The 27,956-nt window shown below is 34.6% G+C and overlaps 1 protein-coding gene across 4 annotated transcripts in view; it reads left to right on the top strand.

Annotated features, from left to right (window-relative positions):
* Positions 1–27,956, top strand: part of wwox (WW domain containing oxidoreductase) — a 345,467-nt gene that overhangs the window by 106,042 nt on the left and 211,469 nt on the right. For 2 of the 4 annotated variants that reach the window (NM_200913.1, XM_073941921.1), the window contains 1 exon segment: positions 1,053–1,317. In NM_200913.1, the coding sequence (NP_957207.1) occupies positions 1,053–1,317 (265 nt within the window). 4 annotated transcript variants of the gene reach the window in all.

Here is a 27,956-nt window from a genome sequence, read left to right as displayed (position 1 = left end):
CATATCAATCCAGTTCACTTTACTCAATTCAGTTCAATTGACTTCTTCAATTCACTATATAAAGCTAATCTAAATCAATTATCAGTTCAATTCAATTAACTTCAGTTTACTTCAATTTAATCAGTTCACTTAACTTCAACTCATTTGAATGAACTTTAATTCACTACATTAAGTTTACTTCAATTCATTTTCAATTCATTTCAGTTCCCATCCGTTCAGTTCAATTCCATTCCATTCTATTCACAAACTTAATCTAGTTCATTTCAATTCATGCAATTCAGTTCAATTCAACTCTACTCGGTTTACTTCAATTTAGTTCACTTCAATTAAATTAATTTAAATTAAATTCACTTTAATTCTTTCAAATTCAATTTAGTTTAAGTTAATTTCAGTTTAGTTTGAATCAATTCAGTTCTGTTCAGTTAACTCAATTTAGTTTAATTAACTTCTTCAATTCACTGCATTAAGTTCACTAAAATTAATTTTGAATTCAATTCAGTTCACAGTTACAATAGTTCAATTCACCTCTGCTCAGTTCACTTCAGTTAATTTTGATTCAATAATAATAATAATAATTCAGTTCATTCAATTAGGTTCAGTTCAACTCAATTCAGTTCAATTTATTTTGTTTCAGTTCAGTTTAATTCAGTTAAATTCAATTTTCCTCAGTTCACTCCACCCAATTCAGTTCAGTTCACTTCTTCAATGCATTACATTAATTTCACTTTAATTAATTTTCAGTTCAATTCAGTTCACTTCTTCACTTTAATTTAATTCAGTTCAGTTCACTCCAGTTCATGCAATTCAGTTCAGTTCATCTCAACTACGTTCACATCAAATAAGTTCAATTCAGTTCACTTTAATTCATTCAATTTCAGTTCTCTACACTTAAACTCCATTCAGTTCAATTTACTTCTTCAGTTCACTACATTAAATTGTCAGTTTGATTCATTTCAGTAAGTAACTAAACTCGATTCAGAATTGCTTCATTGGCACGACTGTGGAAAAACCCAGTATTGTCAGAGTGTGAATGTGTTTGTCTGTGTGTGCAGGTTCACAGATCTGCTGGACTCGTGTGGGAATCTGGATCTGGATCTGCTGTCTCCTCCACAGAAGAACTACTGGTCTCTGCTGGCCTACAACCGAGCCAAACTCTGCAACCTGCTGTTCTCCAGTGAGCTGCACCGCCGCATGTCCCCGCACGGCATCTGCTGCAACGCTCTGCATCCCGGAAACATGATGTTCACCTCCATCCACCGCAGCTGGTGGCTCCTCACGCTGCTCTTCAGCCTCGCGAGACCCTTCACCAAGTCCATGGTAAGAGCTGGAGGTTACTCTGTTTTACAGCATGAGCTGCTGTGGGGTTGATAAAGGGTGTCAATGGAAGATTTTGATGCATTTTTTTAATGTCTGGAAGAGCTGTGCAGTGAAGTGGTTTTGTCTCAGTTTTTGTGGATCTGTAATTCGTTACTTGAGGTTTGATTAGTTGTAGCTTTCTGATGACAAATCCACTAGAGGGCGATGTTTAAGTTTTTGAGTTTCTGGAATGTTACAAAGGGTTTGTTTTGTTGCTCATTTCAGGTGACAAATCCACTAGAGGGCACTCTTAACATTTTGAATATGTACTTTGTTATTAATGGTTTGATTTGTTGTAAGTTTTTTGATGTAAAAAAACAGTTGTTGTCTAAATTTTTGCAAATTTGTTATGCTACTAAAGGTTTATTTTGTTGTAGATTTCTGATGGCTATCATACTAAAGGGGGCTGTCTACGTTTTTGAGAATCTAATATGTTGCTAAGGGTTGTTTTTGTTGCACATTTCAGATGTCAAATCCACTAGAGGGCGCTGTCTACATTTTGCGAATCTGTAAAACAATACTAAGGCTTTGTTTATTGTACGTTTCTGATGACAAATCCACTAGAGGGCGCTGTCTACATTTTTGCTAATTTTTAATGTTACTTAGGGTACATTTTGTTGCCTATTCAGATAAGAAATCCACTAGAGGGCGCTGTCTACATTTTGAATCTGTAATAAGCTATTTAGTGTTAGTTTTGTCATACATTTCTGATGGCAAGTTTTCTAGAGGACAAATCTGTAACATGTTACCTGGGGTATGTTTTTTTTTTTTTTGCATGCTTTTGATGACCAATCCTCTAGAGGGCTCTGTCTATGTTTTTTGCAAATGTGAAATACGTCAGTAAGGGTCTGTTTTTGTGCAATTCAGATTACATATCCACTAGGGGGCGCTTCTACAATTTTGAGAGCCTGAAATACATCACTTGGAGTATGTTGTGTTGCAGGTTTCTGATGACAAATCCACTAGAGGGCGCTGTTTACATTTTTGCTAATTTTTAAATGTTATTTACGGTACATTTTGTTGCACATTTCAGATTTGAAGTCCACTAGAGGGCGCTGTCTACATTTTAAATCTGTAATGTTATTTAAGGTTCGTTTTGTCGTACATTTCTGATGGCAAATCCACTAGAGGGCGCTGTCTACGTTATTGCAAATGTGAAATACATTGGTTAGGGTATGTTTTTGTGTACATGTACATGCATGGGTATGGGTGTGTGTGTGTGTGTGTGTATAGTGCGTTTATATGTATGCAGCTAAATAGTGAGTGTGTGTTTATAATTTTGTGTGTATAGTGTGTGTGTGTGTGCCACTTCTCATAAAGCCCAGGTGGGCATAAATCAGACGGGCAGCTCTTCCTGTAGGCTCTGCTGGAGTCGCACATACTTACAGAGAGAGAGCGAGAGTAAAACTCTGCATCCTCATAAATCACAAATCCTTCCTGTGATCAGCTTCAGGCCTGTGTGTGTGTTTGTTTGTGTGTTTGTTTGTTTGTGTGTGTGTGTGTGTGTGTGTGTGTGTGTGTGTGTGTGTGTGTGTGAGATCATGTATTAAAGGGAAAGCATCATCATGTCAGACGTGTGTGTGGAGTGTGTGCATCTCTGACTGATTCTTGTTGTTTTGAGTCGCTGACGGCCGCTTCACACAAACTGATCAATTCATCACCTGTCAGACATTAATTTTGCTAAAGAAAATGCCAGCGCTTAATAATCATCATCATAAGTGTTTCCTCTTCTTATTTTTCTTCCTTCCTTTTTTCTTCTTCTTTATTTTTCTTTCTTCTTTCGTCCTTTTGTCTTTTCTTTATTTTTTCTTCTTTTTTCTGTTTTCTTCCTTTCTTTGTCTCGTCATTTTTCTTTTGTTTTCTTTTTTCTTTTTCTCCTCTTTTTCTGGTTCTTCTTCTTTTCTTTTTTTCTTACATTTTCTTCTTTTTCTTCTGTATTCTTCTGTATTTTTATTTTTATTTCCATTTTCCGTATTTCTTTGTACTTTACTTTTTTACTTTTTATTTTTATTTTTTTCTAACTTCTTCCTTGTCCTTTTTTGTCTTTTTTCTTTATTTTTTTATTTTGTTCCTTTGCTTTTGTCTTATTTCTTTTTCTTTTTTCTTTCTATTTGTTTACTTCTTTTTTTCTTTTTCTTTTAGTCTCTTTTCTTCTTTCTTCTTTTTTTCTGTCTTCCTTTTTTCTTTTGTATTTTCTTATTTATTTATTCTCATTCCTTCTTTCTTTTTGACTCCTATCTATCTATCTATGTTTTTTTCTTTTTCTTTTTTCTTCTGTCTACTTGCTACTTTACTTCTTTCTTTCATTTGTTTTTTCTTTTCTACGCTTTTCCTTTAGTCTTTTTTCCTTTGTTCTTCTTTTTCTTTTTCTTTTTTTTGTCCTTTTGTCATTCTTTTTTCTTTTTTCTTTAATCTTTTTTGTTCCTTTCTTTCTGTCTTCTTTTTCTTTCTTCTTTCCTTTTGTCATTTTTTTTCTTGTCTTTCCTCTTGTTTTCTTCTTTATTATTCTTTCTTCTTTTCTTCTTTCTTCTTTTTACTCTTCTTTTTCTTCATTCCTTCTTTTTTATTCTTTCTATTTTTTATTTATTCTTTCTGTCTTTACTCTTGTTTTATTTGTCTACTTTCATCTTCTTTCTCCTTTGTTCGTTTTTGTCTTTCTTTTGTTTTTGTTTTTTTTCTTATTCTTATTTTCTATTTCTTATTCTTTCTGTTTCTTCTTTCTTCCTTTCGTCTTTTCTTTCTTTTTTCTTTCTAGCTTCTTCCTCTTTCTTTCTTTTCCTTCATCTTCTTCTTATGATTATGATGATGTGTAATTAATCTAGTAATTATGTCTCTGTATATTGACAGTAGCTGTAGAGATGAGTGTGTAAAAGCACAACTCCTGCTCAGGTGTTCATGTGCCTTTCTCTTCTTCCCTTCTCCTCTTCTTCCCCTTCTCTTCTTCTTCCTCTCCTCCTCCTCTTCTTCCCTCAAATATTAGAGAAGTGAACAGAAAACACTGCTCTTATTTTATTTACCGGTTATGAGGCCGTGAAGATGCTATCGTATTAATTGCTTGCGGTCTCATATGGGATGCTGGGAAATTGTTGAAGGTTGCAGAGCTCTGCATAATGTTGACAGGACGAGCCTGGAAGGATTTTACACCAGAGCGCGGTAAAAAACACCTTTGTCTTCACCGAGAAGCTGTAGGTGATTTATAACTGCGCAAATCTACAATAAAACCTCTGATTGTGCTGTTTTATTGCATCTGACTGCCACACTTACACACTTCAGGATTCCTAACACTTTACATCCCTAATTACTGCATGATCATTATGCTTCATCACTGTATTGTGCTCATTAGTGAAGTTTTAATCCAGTTATTGACCTGAGCTGCAAAAAAAGTTTAATTTTACAGGTATATTAACCAATACAATATTGGGTATTAACCTATTGTATAGAAAACAAACGTTTCAAACATATTGAATTGCAAAAAATTATAAAGTACAAAAGGTGAGACTTATAATAGTCAGAATAATATAGACTCGCCGGCCACTTTATTAGGTACACCTTACTAGTACCGGGTTGGACCCCTTTTGCTTCAGAAATACTATAATATTTATAATTTATTATTACAATTATTTATAAGAAGAAGCATTTAACATTGAGATGAATTAATATTTAGTAGTTTTCATTGTGAGTTTAGTTCATGTTTAGCTAATGTTAACTATTTCAGTTTTAATGTAATGTCCGAGTAAATAGTCACAGAATTGTCAATCAATATTTCAGCATGTAGTAGGCCAGATTAACATTTATTAATGCAACTATTGCTCTGATTAAACGGAGCTTCCCACAGGTTTGTAATATGCTTGCAGTGGTAGTCGGATTGAAGCACCTTTTCCCCACAGCACATAAATAATGGTCAACTACATGCGACAAACAAAAAAATAATGTGATTTAAAACTATTTTTTTCATTTATTATGACACTGCTATAGTCCCTTTTCTTTTCAGTGGGTTAAAGTTATTAAAAAGGTTGCTGAAATAAAATAAATCCACTATTTCTCTTATATGCTATTAAGTAAAGGCTTCTCTCTCTCTCTCTCTCTCTCTCTCTCTCTCTCTCTCTCTCTCTCTCTCTCTCTCTCTCTCTCTCTCTCTCTCTCTCTCTCTCTCTCTCTCTCTCTCTCTCTCTCTCTCTCTCTCTCTCTCTCTCTCTCTCTCTCTCTCTCTCTCTCTCTCTCTTTAACATTGCTGATATTGTAGAGCATTGCCGAAGCATTTTAGTTATGTATAAAGTTTGTGATTTATTAACATCATTAAATCAATAATATATACAGCAAATGAGAACTAAATAACAGAAAGAAAGGATTAAAAAAACACATTATTGCTAAAAATGATAATAATTACAGGAATAAAAAGAGTAGATATTTTGCAGCCAGTATACTGTACGAGTCGTTTATTGATTGATTAATCTTTTAATGTTTCTCCTGCGCTTGTGTGCGCACTCAGCTGTGAAAAGGTGATGCAAAACTGCATACAGATGACTTAGTGAATTTAATTTTGGATACATAATAAGAAAGCAAAAGTAAAACCTGAGTCCTGGACATTTTAGGAGATTCAGAAACTACAGTCTGATGCATTTTTTGGCGCAAAAGGCGCATCTCTGTGGGTCTACAGAGCATGTGGGATTGTGTGAGTGTTGATGCTTCTTGTGCACACAGAACCAGCAGTAGGAAAGAAGATTTTCCACCGGTTAATCGATCGTGAATGCTTGGTTTTCTTGGACTGATACAAAAACTGTGTAAAAGCATTAAAAATAATAGTAATATTCATACACAGTTGAAGTCAGAATTATTAGCTTCCCTTTGATTGATTTATTTTGTTTTTGTTTTTTAAATATTTCCCAAATGATGTTTATCAGATTCAGGAAATGTTCACAGTATGTCTGATAATATTGTTTCTTCCGGAGAAAGTCTGATTTGTTTTATTTCGGATAGAATAAAAGCAGTTTTTTTAATTTTTAAACACCATTTTAAGGTAAAAAAATATTAGCCCTTTATTTTTCTCTGACTTTCCTCAAAACAAACCATCATTATACAATTACTTGCCTAATTACCCTAACCTGCCTAGTTACCCTAATTACCCTAGTGAAGCCTTTAAATGTCACTTTAAGCTGTATAGAAGTGTCTTGAAGAATATCTAGTCTAATATTATTTACCGTCATCATGACAAAGAGAAAATAGATCAGTTATTAGAGATGAGTTATTAACACTGTCATGTTTAGAAATGTGTTGGAGAAATCTGCTCACCGTTAAACAGAAATTGGGGGAAAAAGTAAACAGGGGGGCGAATAATTCTGACTTCATCTGTATATCATTATTTTGCATTATGAAATATTGAATTATTGAGTATGAGTATGTCTCTAGTGATAATGTAAGATTATCTTTCATAAATCCCAAACTAACTTTAAACAGTTAATAATATTTTCATAATTTCTCTGATTTTATGGCGTATGTGATATCACAGCTCATGTGATCTGGTCATTTGGAGATAATGTGGAGTTCTGCTGAGTGGATGTAATTTCGAGTGTGTGTGTGTGTGTGTGTGTGTGTGTGTGTTACAGTATCTCCTCCTCATCTGTAATCTGTGTGTTCTGCAGTCCAACATTAGACTCATGCTGATCTGCAGATGACTTCAGCTTTGATAAGGCTGCACTCATTTTCTCATTTTCTCCTGGTAATGATGGAGTGGTCTCTGGTGCTCCACATCATGTCAGCGCACAGCAGGAGGCCAAATATTTAGGCTTTATTTCAATCATGTCAAAAAAAACTGTGATATTAATAAACAAAGCACAATCATACAACACAATGCACTGTAAAAGAGATGCCAGAGTCCGTATAAGTGTTTTCTGGGTAACATTTATTTATTTTATTTTATTATTTTAAGGCCCAAGGTGTTATTTACATGCAGGTTTTATTTCTCTTTGCTATTTGGGCTTATTGGAATCTTATTAAAATACAAATCTAAGTATCATCTTTTAAAATGATGTACTTTTAGAGAAAAATGATGTCCATATCGGTGGACTTTTTTTTTTTTTATGTTATTTTTTTATGCATATTTAACATCAAACTTTTTTTTGAACTTGCTTTGACTATTAGAGAGTAAAAACAGCATTTCTTTTCCCATTTTAAACAGCTAAAAACAGTGTTTGGGACATTTCATATGCTGCAAAACAGTTGCAGGATGACACTGTGTGTCTGTAACAAAATATTAAACATTCAAAGTGTTATAAAAAGCCACCTAAGAGAGCTAAAATGTGCTGCCCACGTATGTGGCCACTTAAGCACTAGGAAGATGACGGTCCATTAGTTAACATATTTAATAATATTGTAAAGCATTTATTAATTAGAGTTGAACATTTACTTTTGCATAAATAAAATCCAGAGTTGTACTTGGTAGCATTAGTTAATGCACTGCAAGTTAACATGAACTAGTGTTAATTAACTGAAATAACATTAACAAAGAGGAATAAATGCAGTAATAAGTGTATTACTAGTTTGTTTGTTAATGCATTAACCGAGTGAACATTATTTTAAGTGTTTTTTTGCATATTGTAATGTTGATCTCTGCTTTACAGTTTGACAACGCGACTTTTAATGACATTTTAGTGGTTTGAGATATTATAAGGTATAAGAAAAAGAGCAGAAAATGTGCTGCAGTTTATCACAAGGTGTTTTCAAGCATATTTTATTTTCATACATCACATATATTGCATTGTTGCATTCATTAAAACAAGTCTTAATACTACACTAACGATGTATTATGCATGGCAGAACATGCCTTTACTTAGAGCTCGCTTTTCATCCTCTGCTTTGCTTTTCTTCCTTCTTCCCTATTCAGCTTTAGAAAGATGCCAGTTCTACTTCAAATGAAAGTTTGAATAATATAAAATAAAATAATAAACAATAGCAGCAACACTTGTGACGTGATATTCCTTATGACTTTAAGACACTTTTGCAGCAATTTGGAGACACATGAGGGATCTGTAGGAATACAACATTCTAGTTCACTCAGCCGATCACGAGTAATGTTATGCAAAATAGAGTGCGGTGCTGCTGGGTATGCTTCTAATATTTTCAGCTTTCATTGATAATGCTGTTGTGTGTTTATTAACACTTTCAGTTATTTGTCATGTATGAATTATACAGAGCTCTTCTTTTAATGAAATGTGGAGGTTATTTTTTTATTTTTCTCATTGTAGTTGTGAATTGTATCGCATTTATGTGGGGGGGGGGGTGTATTAAGCGATGCTCATTGTTCAGGGTTTAAACGTACGCGCTCATCCTCGTGATCACGTTCTTAGTAAATATTCAAGAGGAGCGCTCGTGGGGCTCTCCAAGAAACGCGGGTTCCTGTAGACGTTTTTCTTGTAACGCAAAATTACCCATTATGCTTTGCGTGTATGCGTAAGGAGAATGCTAAGAACATCCGGTCAGCAGCTGATGCGCGTCACATTCGGGACGACTTTCAAACGATAGTTTTACTCTATTTTACTTGGATTTAATGTCTTTGAGCTCACTATTGTCGATCAGCGCCACCTCCTGGATTGATTATTATTATTTTTTTTAAAATCCGATCTAAGGATGGAAAACAACTGCTGTCATTTACCCTTACCGTCAGACTGTATCTTTGTGCGGTTTTAATAGAGCATTGCCATCGCTAAAGTCAACAGTTTCTGACTTTTTTCAGATACATAACCAACCTAAATACATGTAATTCACTAAAATGTTTGACACACACACGTCCTGTCCCATTGACATCGATTGAAAGACTGGCGTTTTGAAGTGACAGAAAAACACACACCATGGTAAATACAACCCACAATCTAACTAAATGAAACAACATAAACAGCTCCCGATGAGAATCAACATGCAGATCAGCCAGCAGAGTGTCAGTGTGTGTAAATTGAAGAGCCGCTGAGCTAACAGCTGACAGGTCAGGAACACACGCACACACACACACACACACACACACACACTGTATTTCTGACGGCGGACACGTGAACTAGGAGAGCTTTTTTTCTCGCGCTCGAACCACATCTGACAGATTAACGGCTTTAACACACACTTTTCAAAGTTGTGTGTCACAGAAACACTCCGTAATCCTCTCAAAATGCTTTTGAAACCCATTTTCGGAGCACGAATTACTGGCTGTAAACGCTGTAAACGGAACTTCTAAACATTCTACTGGAAGACGCTGGTCGCTATGGCGCCCTCCATGCAGCAGCCGAGAAAAAGGTCTATATTGCAGGGCTCGAAATTCACCTTTTTGCTTGGTAGCACCGGTGCTCCTCACTTTAAAAAATGTAGGCGCATTAGACCAAATTTAGTCGCAGCCACCATTTGTAAGCACCGTTACTATAAGTTTTATACAAACATATTTATTGCATTTGAAATCAACAGTAATCAAACTAACAAGCAAAAATATGTTTGCGTGATGAAAATATGTCTCAACGAAATCCCGTTATCACAAGAAAATAGATTTTTATAACAGAACTGAGTGACCAAAAGACACACAGAGCGCTCACCGGCCCTGCACACACTGCTGGACATCGATGAATCTGTTAAATATATAACTATGCTGTTCTCACGGGTGCTGTCTGATATTGCACTAATGTTTTTCACATACATATACTGTACCTTATTATATGCATACGTCATGTTAATAGCAATACCGGTCTTTTCATGAGTAGCGATATTAGTTTACTCAGTGTAAGCCCGTTTGCGATGGTGTCATGATGTTAAATTTGACATAGCTGCCCCTTGCACAGCGGACAGCATCTGGTGATTATATGAAGGATTAAACAGAAGCTCTCGTGCTAGATGTGGCAAACAGTTACCTGAAAACTCCATCCCACAGACTTTTCATAGCGGACTTGAAGCCACTGGAAGTCTTTTATCCACTCTTGGAAAAGTGTAGATGGTGGATTAACATTCAGCACATGATCACTAGGAAGCTGTGTCATTATTTGTAACTTTAGATGGTTTCTAAAACTAAATCTGTCAGTGTTATCTTCATTCTCATCTTCAGCACTTCAGTTTTTCGCGGTAGTAGCTCTCTCTGTCATCCCAAGCCAGAATGCAGTGATTGACAGCTGATATTTCAGCGCTAGAGCAGTGGTGGGCCAATAAGAAGAGCGTGAAGGCGGGGCAAGCATTACGGATTTGGCTTTGTTTATTGCAGCAAGTTGACATGACAACTGTTTTAAACCATTCCCGAGCGCTACGTTTCGCGTTTCAAGTGCAGACAAAGAGCTTAGAGATGCATTCTGCATGAATGTCTCCCGAATCTGCGCATGTGCTGAACATTTTGCAGTAAAAACTGGTCGCGCACAACATTTTCATGCACTCGCACACATGCTCCCAAATATATTTTGAGCTCGCATAGATAAAATTTTGAACACAAAATGGTCACAATTTCGAGCCCTGTATTGCCTGTTGGATGGGCCGACACTGCACACGTCAACACGGGGAGAACATGCAAACTCCACACAGAAACCCCAGCTGACTTAGCCATGGCTCAAACCAGTGACCTTCTTGCTGTGAGGCCACAGCGCTACCCACTGCGCCATCGCACATTTTAGAGGGTGTATTTATAAAAGGCATTGCTGTAGTTTCCCGATCGGCACTCGTGTGCGTCTCTTTTAAACGGTTTATTTGAGAAGCAGCTCTTTGTGTGCATTATCCGGTTCTCTCAATGTCGACAGGTCATTTGTGATGCTCGCTCTGCGTCTGTATGTGAAGTACAGTACATCCCTGAAGCCTCAGTAACCTTTTCATTGCTGTAGTCAAACAGCTGTTTTAGCATGTTTGGTTTGACATTTCTCAGACGCTCGTGCCATCTAATATCTGCTTGATGCTTTTGGGACCCGGCAAAAAAAATAGTAAATCAGCGGCGTCCAATCAGCTCCACACAATATCGGGATCCACTCCGCTGTCCGACTTCAGCAGTTTAGCGCAATTATTTCCCCCGCAGGACTCTGCCCCGGGCGCTCCGCTACCTTTTTACATATGCATTTGCTGAACTTTTGACCACGGCCCAACAGTCGTACATTAGCCGCCGGTTTGCTGGAGAAAAAAGCAGGACTTTAACAAGTTCCTCTGTGCATTGGCGAGTGTCTGTGAGATAATTTCCCCGTCCCGCTAGCAGACTGTCCTTCTGGGAGCCCGAATCTCCGTGGCTCTCATAAGAAGAGATGCTGTTGATGGATCTTTGCTCGCGCTCGGCTAACGAGGGCTCTGCTTCTATTAGTGCACTACAGAGGCGTCTCTCCTTTAATGAAGTCTCGTCAGCCGGAGCGCATCAGATTTATCCCGCCGCTGTCGCCGTGACGATGTCCCCCCGGTAACCGGTTGTTAGGTCAGGTGTTGTTATCTGCGGTACACGGGTGTTATCAGCGCAGATCCGCGGTCGGGGCTGACAGGCGCTCAGTGGAGCGTAGCAGAGCGGGCCAGAGGTCTAAACCCAGAGCCTGAGCGCTGCGGCGGGACACAATGAGCTGCCAGACGCCCTAATGGGCTCATAATTGGTGATTAGGGCCTGCAGGTTGAGGACAGAAGCGGTTCACTCTGCCTGACGGAGTGTTTCCCACTATGGGCTGCTGCTGCTGGGGTCTTCTTCTGCTGTCTGAGAGTCTGAACCTGCACTGTAAAACATCTGTTAATGCACAAGAGTTTTTTAGTTTATCTACGGTTGTATTTTAGTCGTTTGCAATACTATAATGCAGTGAATCTCAAACTTTTTACATCAAGCACCACCTCAGAAAAGAATTGTCCAAGTTTTTTTTCTGCACAGTTCAAAACTAGACTTATCCCTAAACTACAAAAAATTATTTCCTTACTTATTTTTGTCTTGTTTCTAGTCCAAATATTTAGCAATTCTTAAATCAAGAAGCATTTACAGACAAGAGTCAAAATTAAGCGAGTTTTTCCTTAAAACCAGCTAAATAATCTTATGTCACAGATAATTTTGCTTGTTTTAAGGAAAATCTCCCTTAATTTGGCGTATGTTTTAGTATGTAAAATGAAAAACAAAACAACTGTTTATTGCTGGTACACACAGCTGATATCAATTATCACAATAATATTCAATAATCATGGATCATACTCATGAACATCATTAATCGAAATATGACAAAATTGCATAAAAGGCTTATAATGCGAAATAAAGATGAGATTGCATGAGTAAAAGACAGATAATGAAACTCCAAAGCCATTTGATATGAATATATACAACCTCAGAGACGTGCCATCGTTTTCCTCTTCATAGACTGGGGAGCCCGTCATATTGGAAAACCAACACGTGTGTCAGAGAGTGCCGGGCGATGTGCACTTATCCCACCGCTGAGCTTCCAATGTTTTAGCAAAAAACCCTCATCTTTATAGTCAAAATTTAGGTAAGTCCAAAACAAGTTAAAAAAAATATACAAAAATATAGTCAAAAATATAATCAAAATATATTCAAAAATATAGTCAAAAATATAGTCAAAATATTCAAAAAATAGTCAAAAATATAGTCAAAAATAGTCAAAAATATAGTCAAAAATATTTTCAAACATAGTTAAAATATAGTCAAAAATATAGTCAAAAATAGTCAAAAATATAATCTAAATAGTCAAAATATAGTCAAAATATAGTCAAAAATATAATCAAAATATATTCAAAAATATAGTCAAAATATAGTCAAAAATATAATCAAAATATATTCAAAAATATAGTCAAAATATAGTAAAAAATATAATCAAAATATATTCAAAAATATAGTCAAAATATAGTAAAAAATAATCAAAATATATTCAAAAATATAGTCAAAATATAATCAAAATATATTAAAAAATATAGTTAAAATATAGTAAAAAATATAGGCAAAAATATAGTCAAAAATATAGTCAAAAATATCTAAATATATTCAAAAATATAGTGAAAATATAGTGAAAATCTACTAGGTTAAAAGATAAGTGTGAGTTGATCAGGCCCACCTTCTCTTTCAACTAGGTGCACATTATTTCTGATTTCAAAGCCCAAATTTGAGGTTTAAAGTGTCAGCATGAATATCAGAGTCAATATTCTCCTGAAATTTGGAGAAAGTTAACCGTAAGGTCCTAAGAGTCCCAGAACACATCCACTGATGTGACCAATGGGAACTTGAGTGTTTAGGAGCCAAACAAACTGCTCCCAATCTCGAAGTAAGCAGGGTGGGGTTGTAGGAGAGGGGGAGGGGTGTTCTGGGGCTGGTGTGTGGGACACTTTTAGGCCGTACTCACACTATGTACAGTTTCCTCGAACCGAGTCAAAGCACGCTTGTACCCCGCTCCCGTCTCCCCTGGCGGCCCGCACTCACACTACAGTCGGGCCTGGGCACGCTTACATCATCGATGCTGCGCTGTTCAGTGAGCGCTCTCGGTTAGCACAGTGGAGATTCTTCTAGTTATATCGTGTCAGTGGTTTGTTATGCAGTCAAATATTTCACCAAACAGTCCTTAGGGATGCGGTGACGGGCAGTCAGATATTTCGCCGAACAGATCCGCCACTTTTGGCGCTCATAAACAATCATAAAGCCCTCGTGCTGCAGGAATGAGGAGGTCTGCTGAAGGTGCAGCTGTCGTGCAGTGAGGGGTTTGTGTCTTTAATAAACTACGGCAGTTTGCGTTCACTGAACAGTAAGAATGATTAATAAATCCATATCAAACAGTCCTTAAAGTCACGTCTCGTCTTCAGTTTCGGGCTTTGGTGCGTTTTGCAATCACACTATAAACGTACCGCGCCAAAGCCCAAGTGAACTGCGCTCAGGCCCACCTCTTCCAACCAGGCCAGGGCCGGCCAAGTGAACTGTGCCTGAGGCCGATTCAGCACACTCACACTTCTCAAAAAACGGGCCTTGACACGGTTCGGATAGCATAGTGTGAGTACGCCCTTACTTTAAGGGGGGACTTTTTCTACAGGAGAAAAAAAGGGTTGATGCTCACCCTGTCAATGCAGAGTCAGACCTTACTGTCCTAATGAAATCATTCAGCATCAAGACATGATCAGATTTTATTGAGCTCAAATAAGCAAAATCTAGAGGCCTTCACCTTTCATAGAGACACTTCTGACACCAGATCATCAACTAGAATCATCAACTTATTATTTGTTGATCTTAAAACTCAGAGGCAGCAAGACTTTTGTAAGGTAGTGTATGATCCTGTCAAACATCAAATCACACCCAAATGTTCATTGCAACCCTTCTTTGATTAAATGGCATGCCCGGAGTGAACGCTAGCGTTCATAGGTGAACTTGCACATGTAAACAGCCCAACGCCTCGTCCTGCATAATGTTCCGGTTAGGAACTGAACATCAAGCCTTGAACAGACTGCAATCTGTAATCTAATTGTTCAGCATGTGAGGTGGATGTTCCTCCGTTCGCTCCGCATTACCCATCATGAAGACGATCTGAGGCCTAAAAGCACACAATCCCATTTGCTTGTATTGACATGTGTGTCTCAACCCAATCCTATTACCAGGATTATAGTCTCGCAAGACACACCATTTCATTAAAATAAAGTGTGGCTGTAGAGGCCAACACACACACACACACACACACACAAACACACACACACACACAAACACACATGCTTGCAGCTCTTCCTCGTTGTGAAACTGAGCAAATAGTTTATTGCTTGATCAGCCGATGTGGCCGGGAAGGTGTCGGAATCGATAAAGGACCAATCAGAGTTGAGCGTTGGGCGTTCGGCGAGCTGTCATGTCACTTCGCTTTGACCCCCAGTCAAAGTCACAGCGAGACCCATCCATCTGAGTGTGTGCAGCTAATTCTGTGTTCGTCTGGAGCTGGCGCACACATGCTAGCGCAATGAGAGCGTGACTTCCAATGACTAGCATTGATGACGTTTCTGTGGCCTTCCAGAGGATTCTGTCACCGTGATTGATTCTTCAGGAGCCTCTAATTTGCTGGATTCTCCTCGGGCTGTGTGTCATGTGATCACGGTGTTTTTGAATGATATATTCAAGAGAGATTAGAATTATTTTTATAAGGGGTTTAAAATCAGTTTAGGCAGTCATAGCTTAGGGTTGCTCAATGTTTTTGCCCTTTTTGCCTTTTTAAAATTCCAAGTATATCTGAAAATGTGTGAATATTCATAAGGGACGGGTGTTTTACCATTTTTAGTCATGATGTTGGTGATCATGCTGTTATTGACTTTTTAGAAAAATTCTCGATGTATTTAAAAGATGGCAGAAACAATTATGTGACTGATTATAAGTAAAAAAAATATAAAATAAATATATATATATATATATATATATATATATATATATATATATATATATATATATATATATATATTAGCGCTGTCAAAATTAGTGCGTTACGCATGCGATTAATTTTAAATAATTAACGCGTTAAAAAAATTAACGCAATTAACGCAGTTCAGGTTTTTTTACTTCCTGTTGTGGTGGACGTGTGTTCAGCATGTAATAAATGTGGATAAGACCAAGGAAGCACTTTTTGAAGGCAAGTTTCAGTATAAAACAATTAGTTGCATCACAGGTTATCCAGAGTTTCATGCAATTTCGGGTGTTCATGCAACTTTCGACATCTGTTGTTAGTTGATACCGCATGGCGAACAGAAAGAAAATCCTCCGCATTTCGTGACTCGGTGTTCCTTTAAGGTAATAAAATCACTGCTTAGGCTACACGGTAGAATTTTAATAAGAGTATAATCTTAATCATATTAAAATCGGAGTATTGGTGTCTTATGTAAATGTACTCAGTACGTCTCTGGTGTAGTCGCGAGCTGTCAAAGACAGGGCATTACTCTGCCTTTCAGCATAAGCCCTCCAAGTTTAGCGTGTTTCCTCATTAAACGCAATGAAAGCGTATGCTTCGCGTTGTTGTGTCAGAATCCTCGTGAAATACAGTAATACTTTAGGACGCTTAGTTTAAGCAAATTTGATGAACGTGATCATGCGTGTTGAATCTGAGGGGAGTCGCTCCAGCGCATTGTTTGTGTCTGTGTGTCTGTGTGTCTGTCTGTGTGTCTGTGTCAGGGTGAGCGATGTGACTGAGTTGGGACGTGTGCGCGCGAGACGTACCTGAAGGACGGTGGGGGTGAGTTGCGCGCGACATACCTTAAGAGCTAGGAGGGATGCGGGGGAGAGGGGTGTGCAATGTATTTAACCACCGGTTAGCAAGAGATTATCATTGATTTGCAGGCATCCGGGAGTCTCTGTGCACTTGCGGGATACTCCTAATCTTAGCAACTGGATGAATGTAAAGGAGGATTAAGCTAAATTGTTTCTTCTCTATAACTAATGTTCTCAACTCACAGCAATAAAACTTTACAATGAGTGCAACAGTTTGTATTCTATAGTTTATTATTATTATTTTCCATTTTCCATATCTGCAATTCCTGTATTTTGGCATTTTTTTGCAGTCCACTTAATATCCAACATGGAAATCAATGTTTTCTTTTATTTGTCTTTAACATGCCTGTTTTAATTTCTGTAATAAATATGGCTGTCAAGCCAGGATCTTGATGGTTTATTGTGGGTTTGTTGTTTACATGAAGAAATCTGTGTTACAAGTAAACAAAAATTCTATTAACAATTATATTTTGAATTTAAATATTTTTTTCTTGCGTTTACATTAATTGTAGATTTGAATAGCCAAAATTACAAGTTTCAGTCTTTTAAATGTGATTAATCGCGATTAATTTTTTAAAAAAGGTGCGATTAATTAGTTAATTTTTTTTAATCGATTAACATCACAAAAAAAAAAAAAAAATATATATATATATATATATATATATATATATATATATATATATATATATATATATATATATATATATATATATATATATATATTTGCTTATTTATTTAATTTGTTCACAGAATTTGAAGTTTGCTTTCTACAAAAAATCACAACACAATCCTTCTCTTTTTGTGCAAACGATTATTATTTTTCAACCTTCCCAGAATTCCCAATTTTAGCATGTCCTAAAATCCAGCTTTCCAGACCCATAGCCTGTATGCTTATTTATTTATTTATAGTGTTGTGTGTGTGACGTGCGGCTGATGGACTATTTTTCAAATTGATTTCAAAACTGTACGTAAGCAGTTGATCTTCCACCCTAGATTACCTATTGATTTTTAATATGAAAAGCTCATTATACAAACAGTAACTGCAACACCAAAAGCTAGCCAACCTTTGCATAAATCCTTTAATTGAATTCCCAGAGCCTGTGGTTCTACATTTTTTTAATTAAATCCATTTCTTTTCCTTTTTTTCCGCCTTTCTTCTGTAAGTGTTGGTGTTTAATTTGCATGCTGTGAAGTGGGTCCTGTCCTAGATAAAGTGCCATTGATCCTTATTAAAGCACACCTCTAGGCCTGCTGAAAACCAACTGGGAAAATTAAATGTGTTCATGGTGCATACACTTATTCCCTGCATGATCGGATTAGAGAGGGAGGAACGGAGGAGAGAGCGGAGGGGAAATAAAACAGAAGCGCTGCCGTATTGAGGAGAAAAGGTGAAAAGATTAAGAGGGAAAACCAGGAATTATTATTGATTTGCAAAACGTTATTGCATTATGCTTCTCCAACCGTCCCGAGGAGACGTCACTGGGCCAGAAATGAAATTGTGAGCATTTTCATAATAAGTTGCGGTGCTTTTGCTCTTAGATGTCTTCATCAGAACTGCTGTTAAGCTTTGTTTGGCTGTTTAGAAACAATAAATAAATTAATTAATAAATAAATAGGACATATTACTACAAAACAAATAAAAAAAAACATCTAAGACAGCAAAACAAAACAAGTGAACAAGAACAATAAACAACTAGAAAAAAAACGATATCATTACAAAACACTGTGAACAAACTAGAAACAGTATGTTTTATTATATTATAAAACCGTAAACAAGCCAATCACATGTTGTTTGGCTGTTTGCAATAAATAAATAAAAATAATAAATAAATTTATAAATAAATGAATTTATAAATAAATAAATGTATAAACAAATGAATTTATAAATAAATAAATTCATAAATAAATATATATATAAATAAATGTATAAATAAATAAATTTATAAATAAATTTATAAATAAATGTATAAATAAATAAATGTATAAATAAATAAATGTATAAATAAATGTATAAATATATAAATAAATGTACAAATAAATAAATAAATAAATTTACAAATAAATAAATAAATTTATAATTTTTTTAATAAATAAATGTCTAAATAAATAAATAAATGTATAAATCAATAATAAATAAATAAATAAATAAATAAATAAATAAATAGGACTTATTACTACAAAACAAAGCATCTAAAACAAAGCCAACAAAACAAAAAAAAAATGGGAGGAAATCAGGTTATAAAGTGATTACAAAATGCACAAAAAAGCTACAAACAAAACAACAAAAAAAAAAAACAAGCAAAATTACACAAATAAAACAAGTGCAAAAAAAATAAAAATAAAAATAAAATGCTAAAAGGAGACATTATTGGAAATCTGAGCTGTTTCATAGTAAATGTTGGCTTTTTATTTTATTTTTTTTATTTATTTATGTTACTTTTTATAAACCTCTGTTAATAGTTTGTTACAAACAAACAACTAACTAACTAAATAAATAAATAGGACATATTACTAAAAAACAAATTTAAAAAACATCTAAAACAGCAAAATAAAACAAGAAAAACAATAAAAAAGAAAAAAAAACGATATTACAAAACACTGGTTACAAACTAGAAACAGTATAATGTTTTATTATATTAAAAAACTGTAAACAAGCCAGTCACACTCTGTTTTCAATCCATCCATCCATCCATCCATCCGACATATTACTCAACTACAAAAAACATATAAAACACAGCCAAACAAAACAAGTGAACAAGTAAAAATGGGAGGAAATCAGGTTATAAAGTGATTAAAAAATGCACAAAAAAATCTACAAACAAAACATAAAAAACAATGCAAAAAAACAAAAACAAACACAAGTTCAAGCATTTTCAAAGTAAATTGTGCTGTTTTTGCTCCTAAATGTCTTCATGAGCTCTGCTGTTAATCATTTGTTTGGCTGTTCATAAACAATAAATAATAATAAATCAAATAGAACATATTACTACAAAAGAAGTTAAAAAAACATCTAAAACACAGCAAAACAAAACAAGTAAATGTACAAGTTATATAGTTATTACAAAACCTACAAAAAACAAGAACACAACAAAACAAACCACAAAACAAACCAAAAAAACAAAACAAGTGTAACAAAACAATAGTAAAAAATAAACATTATTAGGCCAGAAATATTTAGTAAATCATGATGTTTTGTTACTCAGAGTAGCTCATAGAAGTCTACACGAGAACTGCTGCTGTTAATGGTGTGTTTGGCTGTGTGTAAATAATAATCCAGCGCTTCATTTGGTTTGTAATGATCTTTCATGACCTTCGCCCGGACCCTTCCACTTTATTAGACACCGGTTATTAAATATCTCTGCTTGTGTTCACCTCATAACCGAGGACAGTGCTTGTTAATGAGAAATTATTCCAGAAATGAGCTTAATGACATTATTGAAGACGGATGTTCTTATTTGTTAAACGGAACCCATCAGATGTTTTCTTAGCATTTAAACCACTGGTAAAACACACAAATGCACAGGCAGAACAATGTTTTGATTGCATTTAGACATTTTATTAGCAATAAACCTGTTCTTTCAAACACTGTCATTATTATTTGTATTCATATTTCTTATTCAACAATAATAACATATTGTACTTTTGAAATGTCATTATTTAGTGTTACACTTTTGATGCATGGAAAGTTTGACATTGTTTTGCACTTGTTTAGGTGCAAATAATACAGAAATGAGGCTGTTTAAAGTTGGCATGAATAAATAATTATAATAATTTCAATTGATTTGCCTAAATCAAGAACTAAATTAAACCCAGCAAACAAACATAAGACAAAGAATACCATAGGTCATAATATGATCTAAAAACAACAAAACAAGGGACAAATAAAGACATAAATAAACATTGAATAAATAAGCAATTTAACAAATTAAGTACTGTGTCATATCAACAACAAAAAACATCTAAAACAAAGCAAAGCTAAACAAAAGAGAAATATATAAATAAACAAACAAACAAATAAATAAATAAATAAATAAATAAATTAGGTAATATCAACAACCAAAAACATCTAAAACCACAAAACAAAAAAGAAATATAAATAATTAAATAAATATGTAAATAAATAATCAAATAAATAAATAAGTAAATAAATAAATTAGGTCATAACAACCAAAAAAAAAAAAAAAAAACTAAAACAAAGCAAAACAAAACAAAAAAGAAATGTAAATAAACAAACAAACAAACAACCAAATAAATAAACAAATAAATTAGGTCATATCAACAACCAAAAACATATAAAACAAAGTAAAACAAAAAAAAAAAAAACAAAAAAAAGAAATATAAATAAACAAAAAAAAACAAAACAAACAAAAAACAACAGAATAAATAAATAAATAAAATAAATAAATAAATAAAAAAATAAATAAAAAAATAAGGTCTAATCAACAACCAAAAACATATATAACAAAGCAAAACTAAACTAATAAAAGAAATATAAACAAACAAACAAACAACCAAGTAAATAAATAAGTAAATTAAAAATAAATAAATAAATTGGGTCATATCAACAACCAAAAACATATAAAACAAAGTGAAACAAAATAAAAAAAGAAATATAAATAGACAAACAACTGAATAAATAAATAAATAAATAAATAAATAAGGTCATATCAACAACCAAAAACATATAAAACAAAGCAAAACAAAAGTAAAAAAAGATAAATCAATCAATCAATCAATCAATAAGTAAATACATAAATAAAGTTGGCCATATCGACAACCACAAACATCTAAAACAAACAAAAACAAACAAAATTAATTAATTATTTAATTAATAAAAGTAAATCAACAATTAAAATAATTTTAAACCAAACAAAACAAAACCAAAAAAGAAACAATGTAAACAAAGTAATTAATTAACTGGGTCACATTTAAAAACAAAAACATCTAAATCAAAACAAAACCAAAGAAACAAACAAACAAACAAACAATAAAACCGTAAACAAGCTAAACACACACACAGGGGAGGAATCAGGTTATAAAGTTATAAAACCCAATAAAAAATGCTAAAAACACAAAAAAAGCAGACAAAACAATCGAAAAGTGCAAAATTAAAGCAAGTGTAAGAAGAAAATGCACAACAAAACAAAACCTGCGTTATATTACAGCAGAACGCATCTAAAGCAAAAGTGTGTGCCTTTTACGGGCTCTGTAAGTTGGATCCCTCAGTAGTGTCCATCAGACGGCTCAGTAGTGTTTGCTGGTTAGTGCGCAGCGAGCGTCTGCTGCCTGTTTGTGCACGACAGTGAGATTTATCATGTGTGTATGTTTGTGTGTGTGTCCCGGCGGTGCTGTATGCAGACTGCGGCTGGATCGATAGGCATTAACCTGTGACCTGCTCACACACACTCCTCCGTTTCATCAGTTTCACTTAAACACAGCCGCTCACTCGATAACACTCCCTCTGATAATCATTTTCACACGTCTGACTGTGTGTGTGTGTGTGTGTGTGTGTGTGTGTGTGTGTGTGTGTGTGTGTGTGTGTGTGTGTGTGTGTGTGTGTGTGTGTGTGTGTGTGTGTGTGTGTGTGTCGCTGCTGAAGTGCTTTCTGTCCCACTGACACACACGTTTTTGTATTTTGTTTTCCCATCTTTTTTGGTTTTGTTTTGTTTTATTATTATGTTTTTTTATTTTGTTTTTACCATCTTTTTCGCTTTGTTTTATTTTCCCATTTTTTTTGTTTTATTTTGCTTTGTTTTATTTTCCCATCTTTTTTCCCATCTTTTTTGTTTGTTGTTTTTTTGTTTTGTTTAGTTTTCCCATCTTTTTCTTTTTTGTTTGGTTTTGTTTTATTTTTTGTTTTGTTTTATTTTCCAATCTTTTTGTTTTGTTTAGTTTTTTGTTTGTTTAATTTTCACATCTTTTTTTGTTTCGTTTAGGCTCTTTCCCGTTTTTTTTTTTGTTTTGTTTAAGTTTCCCATCTTTTTTATTATTATGTTTTTTGTTTTCCCATCTTTTTTGTTTTATTTTCCCTTTTTTTGTTTTATTTTGTCTTATTTTATTTTCCCATCTTTTCCCCTATCTTTTTTTTGTTTGGTTTTGTTTTATTTTCCCGTTTTGTTTTGTTTTGTTTTGTTTTCCCATGTTTTTCTTTTGTTTCGTTTTCTTTTTTGTTTGATTTTTATTTTTTTTTTTTGTTAATTTTTTTTGGTTTGTTTTTATTTATCAAATGTTTTTGTTTAGTTTTTTTGTTTGTTTTATTTTCTCATTTTTTGTTTAGGTTTTTTCCCATCTTTCTTGTTTTGTTTATTGTTTTCCGCATCTTTTTTGTTTTTTTTCCAATCTTTTTGTTTTGTTTAGTTTTTTTGTTTTATTTTCCCTTTAAGATTTGTTTATTTTTTCCCTTATCTTTTTTGTTTTGTTTTTTTCCCCATCTTTTTGTTTTGTGTAGTTTTGTTGTATTCTCTCATTTTTTGTTTGATTTAGTTTTATTTTTTTCCCCATCTTTTTTGTTTTGTTTAGTTTTTTGTTTTTTCCTTTTTAGATTTGTTTATTTTTTTCCGTATCTTTTTTGTTTATTTTTTTCCCCATCTTTTTTGTTTTGTTTTCCAATCTTTTTTATGTATTTATTTTTTAAGTTTCCCATCTGCTGTGTTTGGATTCTTGTTTTCCCATCTTTTTTATTTTCCTTTTGGTTTTTGTTTTTTGTGTATTGTTTTGTTTTCCCATCTGTTTTGTTTGGTTTTGTTTTAATTTTGTTTTAATTTAACATAAATTGTCATTATAATGGAAGTCAGTATAGCAAAAACACCCACCAACATAACCAAAAGGGGGGGAGTAAGTTTGCCCGGAGTGTATTGTTGATTCGTTTTTCTTTTTCCAGAAATATGGGTCAAAATAAGATTTGTCATCAAAAATAATTCCACTTGCTGCAACACAGAGACAGTTGTGGCCAAATTAAGACTAAAAATCTTGACCCAACAGCAACCAAGAGAGTTGATATAATAATAATAATAATAATAATAATAATAATAATACATATAATTATACTATTAAATTTTGCCAGTATCAGTACACAGTTAGATGCAAACTTTTTAGTTGCATTTATTCAGCTTTTCTATTGTTTTCACTCACTGTTATAACTGAGAAACCCACTCACACACACACACACACACACACACACAAACACACACACACACACACACACACACTGTTCAGCCAAAAATCAGCTCCACTTTACTGACGGCCTGTTTTTAAAAGCTTTCGTCTGGGTTGAGTAAATACTGAAGGCCAGGAGCTGTGTGTGTTTTAGCTGTAGAGAGCCCGATGCTTTTAATGTGCATTATCATTCAACAGAGGTCAATGTGAGAGATCTGATGCTCTCAATCCTGCGTCAATCTCACATCAACACAAAGACAAATATGAGAAAACACAGAGAGAAGCAACACTGAAAACTCATCGCCAATGGGTACGGGAAGGCTTGAAATCGCATGCTGTAAAGAAATATGAAGAAAAGGCATGACTACAAATGTTTTTACTTCACTTTAACTTATTTTAATGAGTTAATCAGGTTTCAACTACATATTTAACATATGCAAAGTAAACTTTTTAAGATACTGTAAGTCAGTTTGATATAAGTTGAGGGAGATGAAGAAAGGGACTAAGCTGAAGTGCATGAATGAATGAATGGTACTGTGCATTTGAGTTTTATTTTCCTGTATCATTTCATCACATTCAAAACAGCACATGGGGTTAAATATAATAGTGCAGTACTCATGCATACTGATTATATTCTCATCATCTGACTGTGTGATTTATTGACTGATACAGTAAAACTGCAGACGGATTGTAGATGGTGAAGTGTAGATTGATTTTTCACATCTCTGCATCTGCTGTGGGATTTACAGGTGACGTGTAGAGGCGGAAAAAACAACAAAACAAAGATAAAACAAACAAACTAAATCTACAACACAAGACCATGCTGTCATGAGAAACAAACACGTGTTAATGCAATATAAAGAATCTAAACAGACACCAGAGAACATGACAAAAGTGCAACTAAAGGTGCTGTAGTTTAATTCACGATGTCTTTACCAACACAGATTAAACATTTAACATGATTAAATAATGAGCGGCATGATGGCTCAGTGGTTATCACAGCAAGGAACTTGCTGGGTCGAGTCCCGGCTGAGCCAGTTGGCATTTCTGTGTGGAGTTTGCATGTTCTCCCCGTGTTCGTTTCCTCCGAGTGCTCCGCTTTCCCCCACAGTCCAAACACATGCGCTATAGGGGAACTGGGTGAACTAAATTGGCCGTAGTGTGTGAGTGTGTATGGGTGTTTCCAAGTGGTGGGTTGCAGCTGGAAGGGCATCAGCTGTGTAAAACATATGCTGGGATAGTTGGCGGTTCATTCCGCTGTGGCGCCCCCTGATAAATAAGGAACTAAGCTGAAGGAGAATGAATGAATGAATGAATGAATGAAAATAACATCAGTGATTTCTAAACCACCGGGCTGAGAAATAACAGCTAGAAATAAACATAAAATAATACTCAAATATGACAACAGTAAAGCTAAATAATAAAATAATAAGCGGAAAGTGAAAAACAAAGCCAAAAAATCTGTGCAAAACACCCAAAATACAGCAAAACTGCTACTTTAATTAATAACTGAATTGAAATAGATTAATATTAAAATAAATGAACATTAATTAATTTTATTATTAATTATTATTTTGATTAACTTGTTTAAGAGAAAAACAAAAGATTCTTTTATTCATCACCAAGTCAAAAGTGAATAAATAAAGCAGACTGAAGCTCCTGCTATTGATTGATTGATTGATTTATTGATGCTTTGAGACCGAATCAATTCAAATTATGCAGGATTATTCACAGCCTGGTAAAATCAAAAGTCCATTAATTCTGGAGATCACGCTACAGTTCACAGCAATCCTCTACTTCTGAAACAACAGAGTTAAGATCAACTTTATTTCATTCATTCATTTTCCTTCAGCTATGTGCATTACTTATCAGGGGTCACCACATCAGAATGAACCGCCAACTATTCCAGCATATGTTTTAAGCAGTGGAATTCCTTCATGCAAACTCCACACAGAAACACCAACTGACCCAGCCGGGACTCGAACTAGCGACCTTCTTGCTAACTATTGAGCCACCGTGTCGCCCAGCATAATTTCATTTAATACAATTTTAATTTTTAATTTTATTTTGTGTGTTTTATTCAAATTTTGCCTAATTGTTGAAACAAGTACAAAAAGTCTCTGCTTTATTGAATTAATTACAATTTAAATAAACTAAATGTAATAAAAATAAACAAATAAACCTAAATAAATGCATAAACATAAATAAATAAAATAAACAAATAAACTAATAAATATATAAACATGAATAAATAAATAAATAAAATAAATAAAAAACATACATAAATAAATAAACATAAGTAGATATACAAACTTAAATAAACATAAATAAATAAATACATAAATAATAAATAAATAAATAAATAAAATAAACATTAATAAACAAGTAAATAAACAAGTAAATAGACAAACTTAAATAAATAAACGGTCCCACTTTATATTAAGTGTCCCTAACTACTATGTACTTACATCAAAAAAATAAATACAATGTTCTTACTGTGTTTATAATGTATTTGAGAACACGGGGTGCTTTTGAGTTGGGATAGAGGTTGGGTTATGGACAGGTCTGGTGGCATGGGTAGATTTAAGGGTAGGTTAAGGTGTAAGGGATGGTCAACAGTGTATTTACAAATGTAATTACAAAAGTTAATTACAGATGTAATTACATACATGTATTTAATCAAGCTTAAGTACATAGTAAATACATGTATTTACACATTAAGTACATTGTAACAAACTATTAACTACTGTGTAAGTACACATTAGTTAAGGCCACTTAATATAAAGTGGGACCAAATAAACAAACAAATAAATAAATAAATAAAATACACATTAATAAACATAAATAAATATATAACAAGTAAAAATACAAACTTAAATAAACATAAATAAATATAAATAAGTTCATAAAAAATAAAAATAAACACACACACACACACACACACACACACACACACACACACACACACACACACACACACACACACACTCGTGCACAAATACATATATAATGTTTATTTATTTTGTATTTTCAAGGCCAGATTTTTTTCATCAAAGTTTTATACAAAAACCAACAGCTTAATAAACAAATGTCCTGTTAGATCACACTACTGCTGTACACCGTAGTCAACATTTATTCAGAGTCCTGAAACTATTCAGCAGTCATACTTCTCTTGGGTTTTGTTTTGTGTGTGTGTGTGTGTGTGTGTGTGTGTGTGTGTGTGTGTTTAGCTTGTCTTCAGTGTTTTAATAATAATTATAATATAATTTTTCTTTTTGTTTGATCATTTTCACTTGGGGTGGCACGGTGGCGCAGAGGGTAGCACGTTCGTCCCGGCTGGATCAGTTGGTGTTTCTGTGTGGAGTTTGCATGTTCTCCCCATGTTGCCGTGAGTTTCCTCTGGGTGCTCTAGTTTCCCCCACAGTCCAAACACATGTACTATAGGAGAACTGATCAACTTAACTGGCCGTAGTGTATGAGTGTGTGTGTGTGAATGAGTGGGTGTGGGTGTTTCCCAGTACTGGGTTGCAGCTGGAAGGGCATACACTGTGTAAAACATATGCTGAAATAGCTGGCAGTTCATTCTGCTGTGGAAACCCCTGATGAATAAAGTACTAAGCTGTATATCTCCTACTTCATTGATGTGGTTATTGTTGTGAACAGCTAGACAAATGATGCACAGCAGTTTTGATGGAGACGTGTGCTGTATGAGCAGCTCTGAACAGGACAACACCAGCACTACTGGGAAACTGCTCACTATTTCATTTCTGTGTGTGAATATTTGTAAGTGTGAGTGTTGGAAGAGTGCATGAAGCTCTTATCAGGAGTCGTGTGTGTGTGTGTGTGTGTGTGTGTGTGTGTGTGTGCGTGTGTGTGTGTGTGTGTGTGTGTGTGTGAGTCTCCTCTCCTCTCTTCTGTGGAGATCAAAGCTGAAAGTTGAACTGTAGATTTAATTGAAGACGAGCTGATGAGGACGAGCGCTCCGAGCTGACGACTTCACTCATTCTTCATCTGCACGCACGCATCTGTGTGTGTGTGTGTGTGTGTGTGTGTGTGTGTGTCTCAGGAGAGGTCAGACCCTGCTGAAGGTGAAGTGTGTGAGTCTGTGGCCCCTGCGGCTCCTGGGGTCCAGACAGATGATGAACCTCTGTTCACCTGCAGACCCTGCCAAACACACACACACACACAAAGAAATGCACAGACAGATGCACAAACACACACTCTCGCACACACATGCACTCGCAAATAGAGATGCACATACGCGCAC

The sequence above is a fragment of the Danio rerio genome, chromosome 25 (genome assembly GCF_049306965.1).
Source record: "Danio rerio strain Tuebingen ecotype United States chromosome 25, GRCz12tu, whole genome shotgun sequence".
Lineage (NCBI taxonomy): Eukaryota > Metazoa > Chordata > Actinopteri > Cypriniformes > Danionidae > Danio > Danio rerio.
Note: the sequence above shows the minus strand (reverse complement) of the source record. Positions and strands in the feature narration are given on the sequence as shown.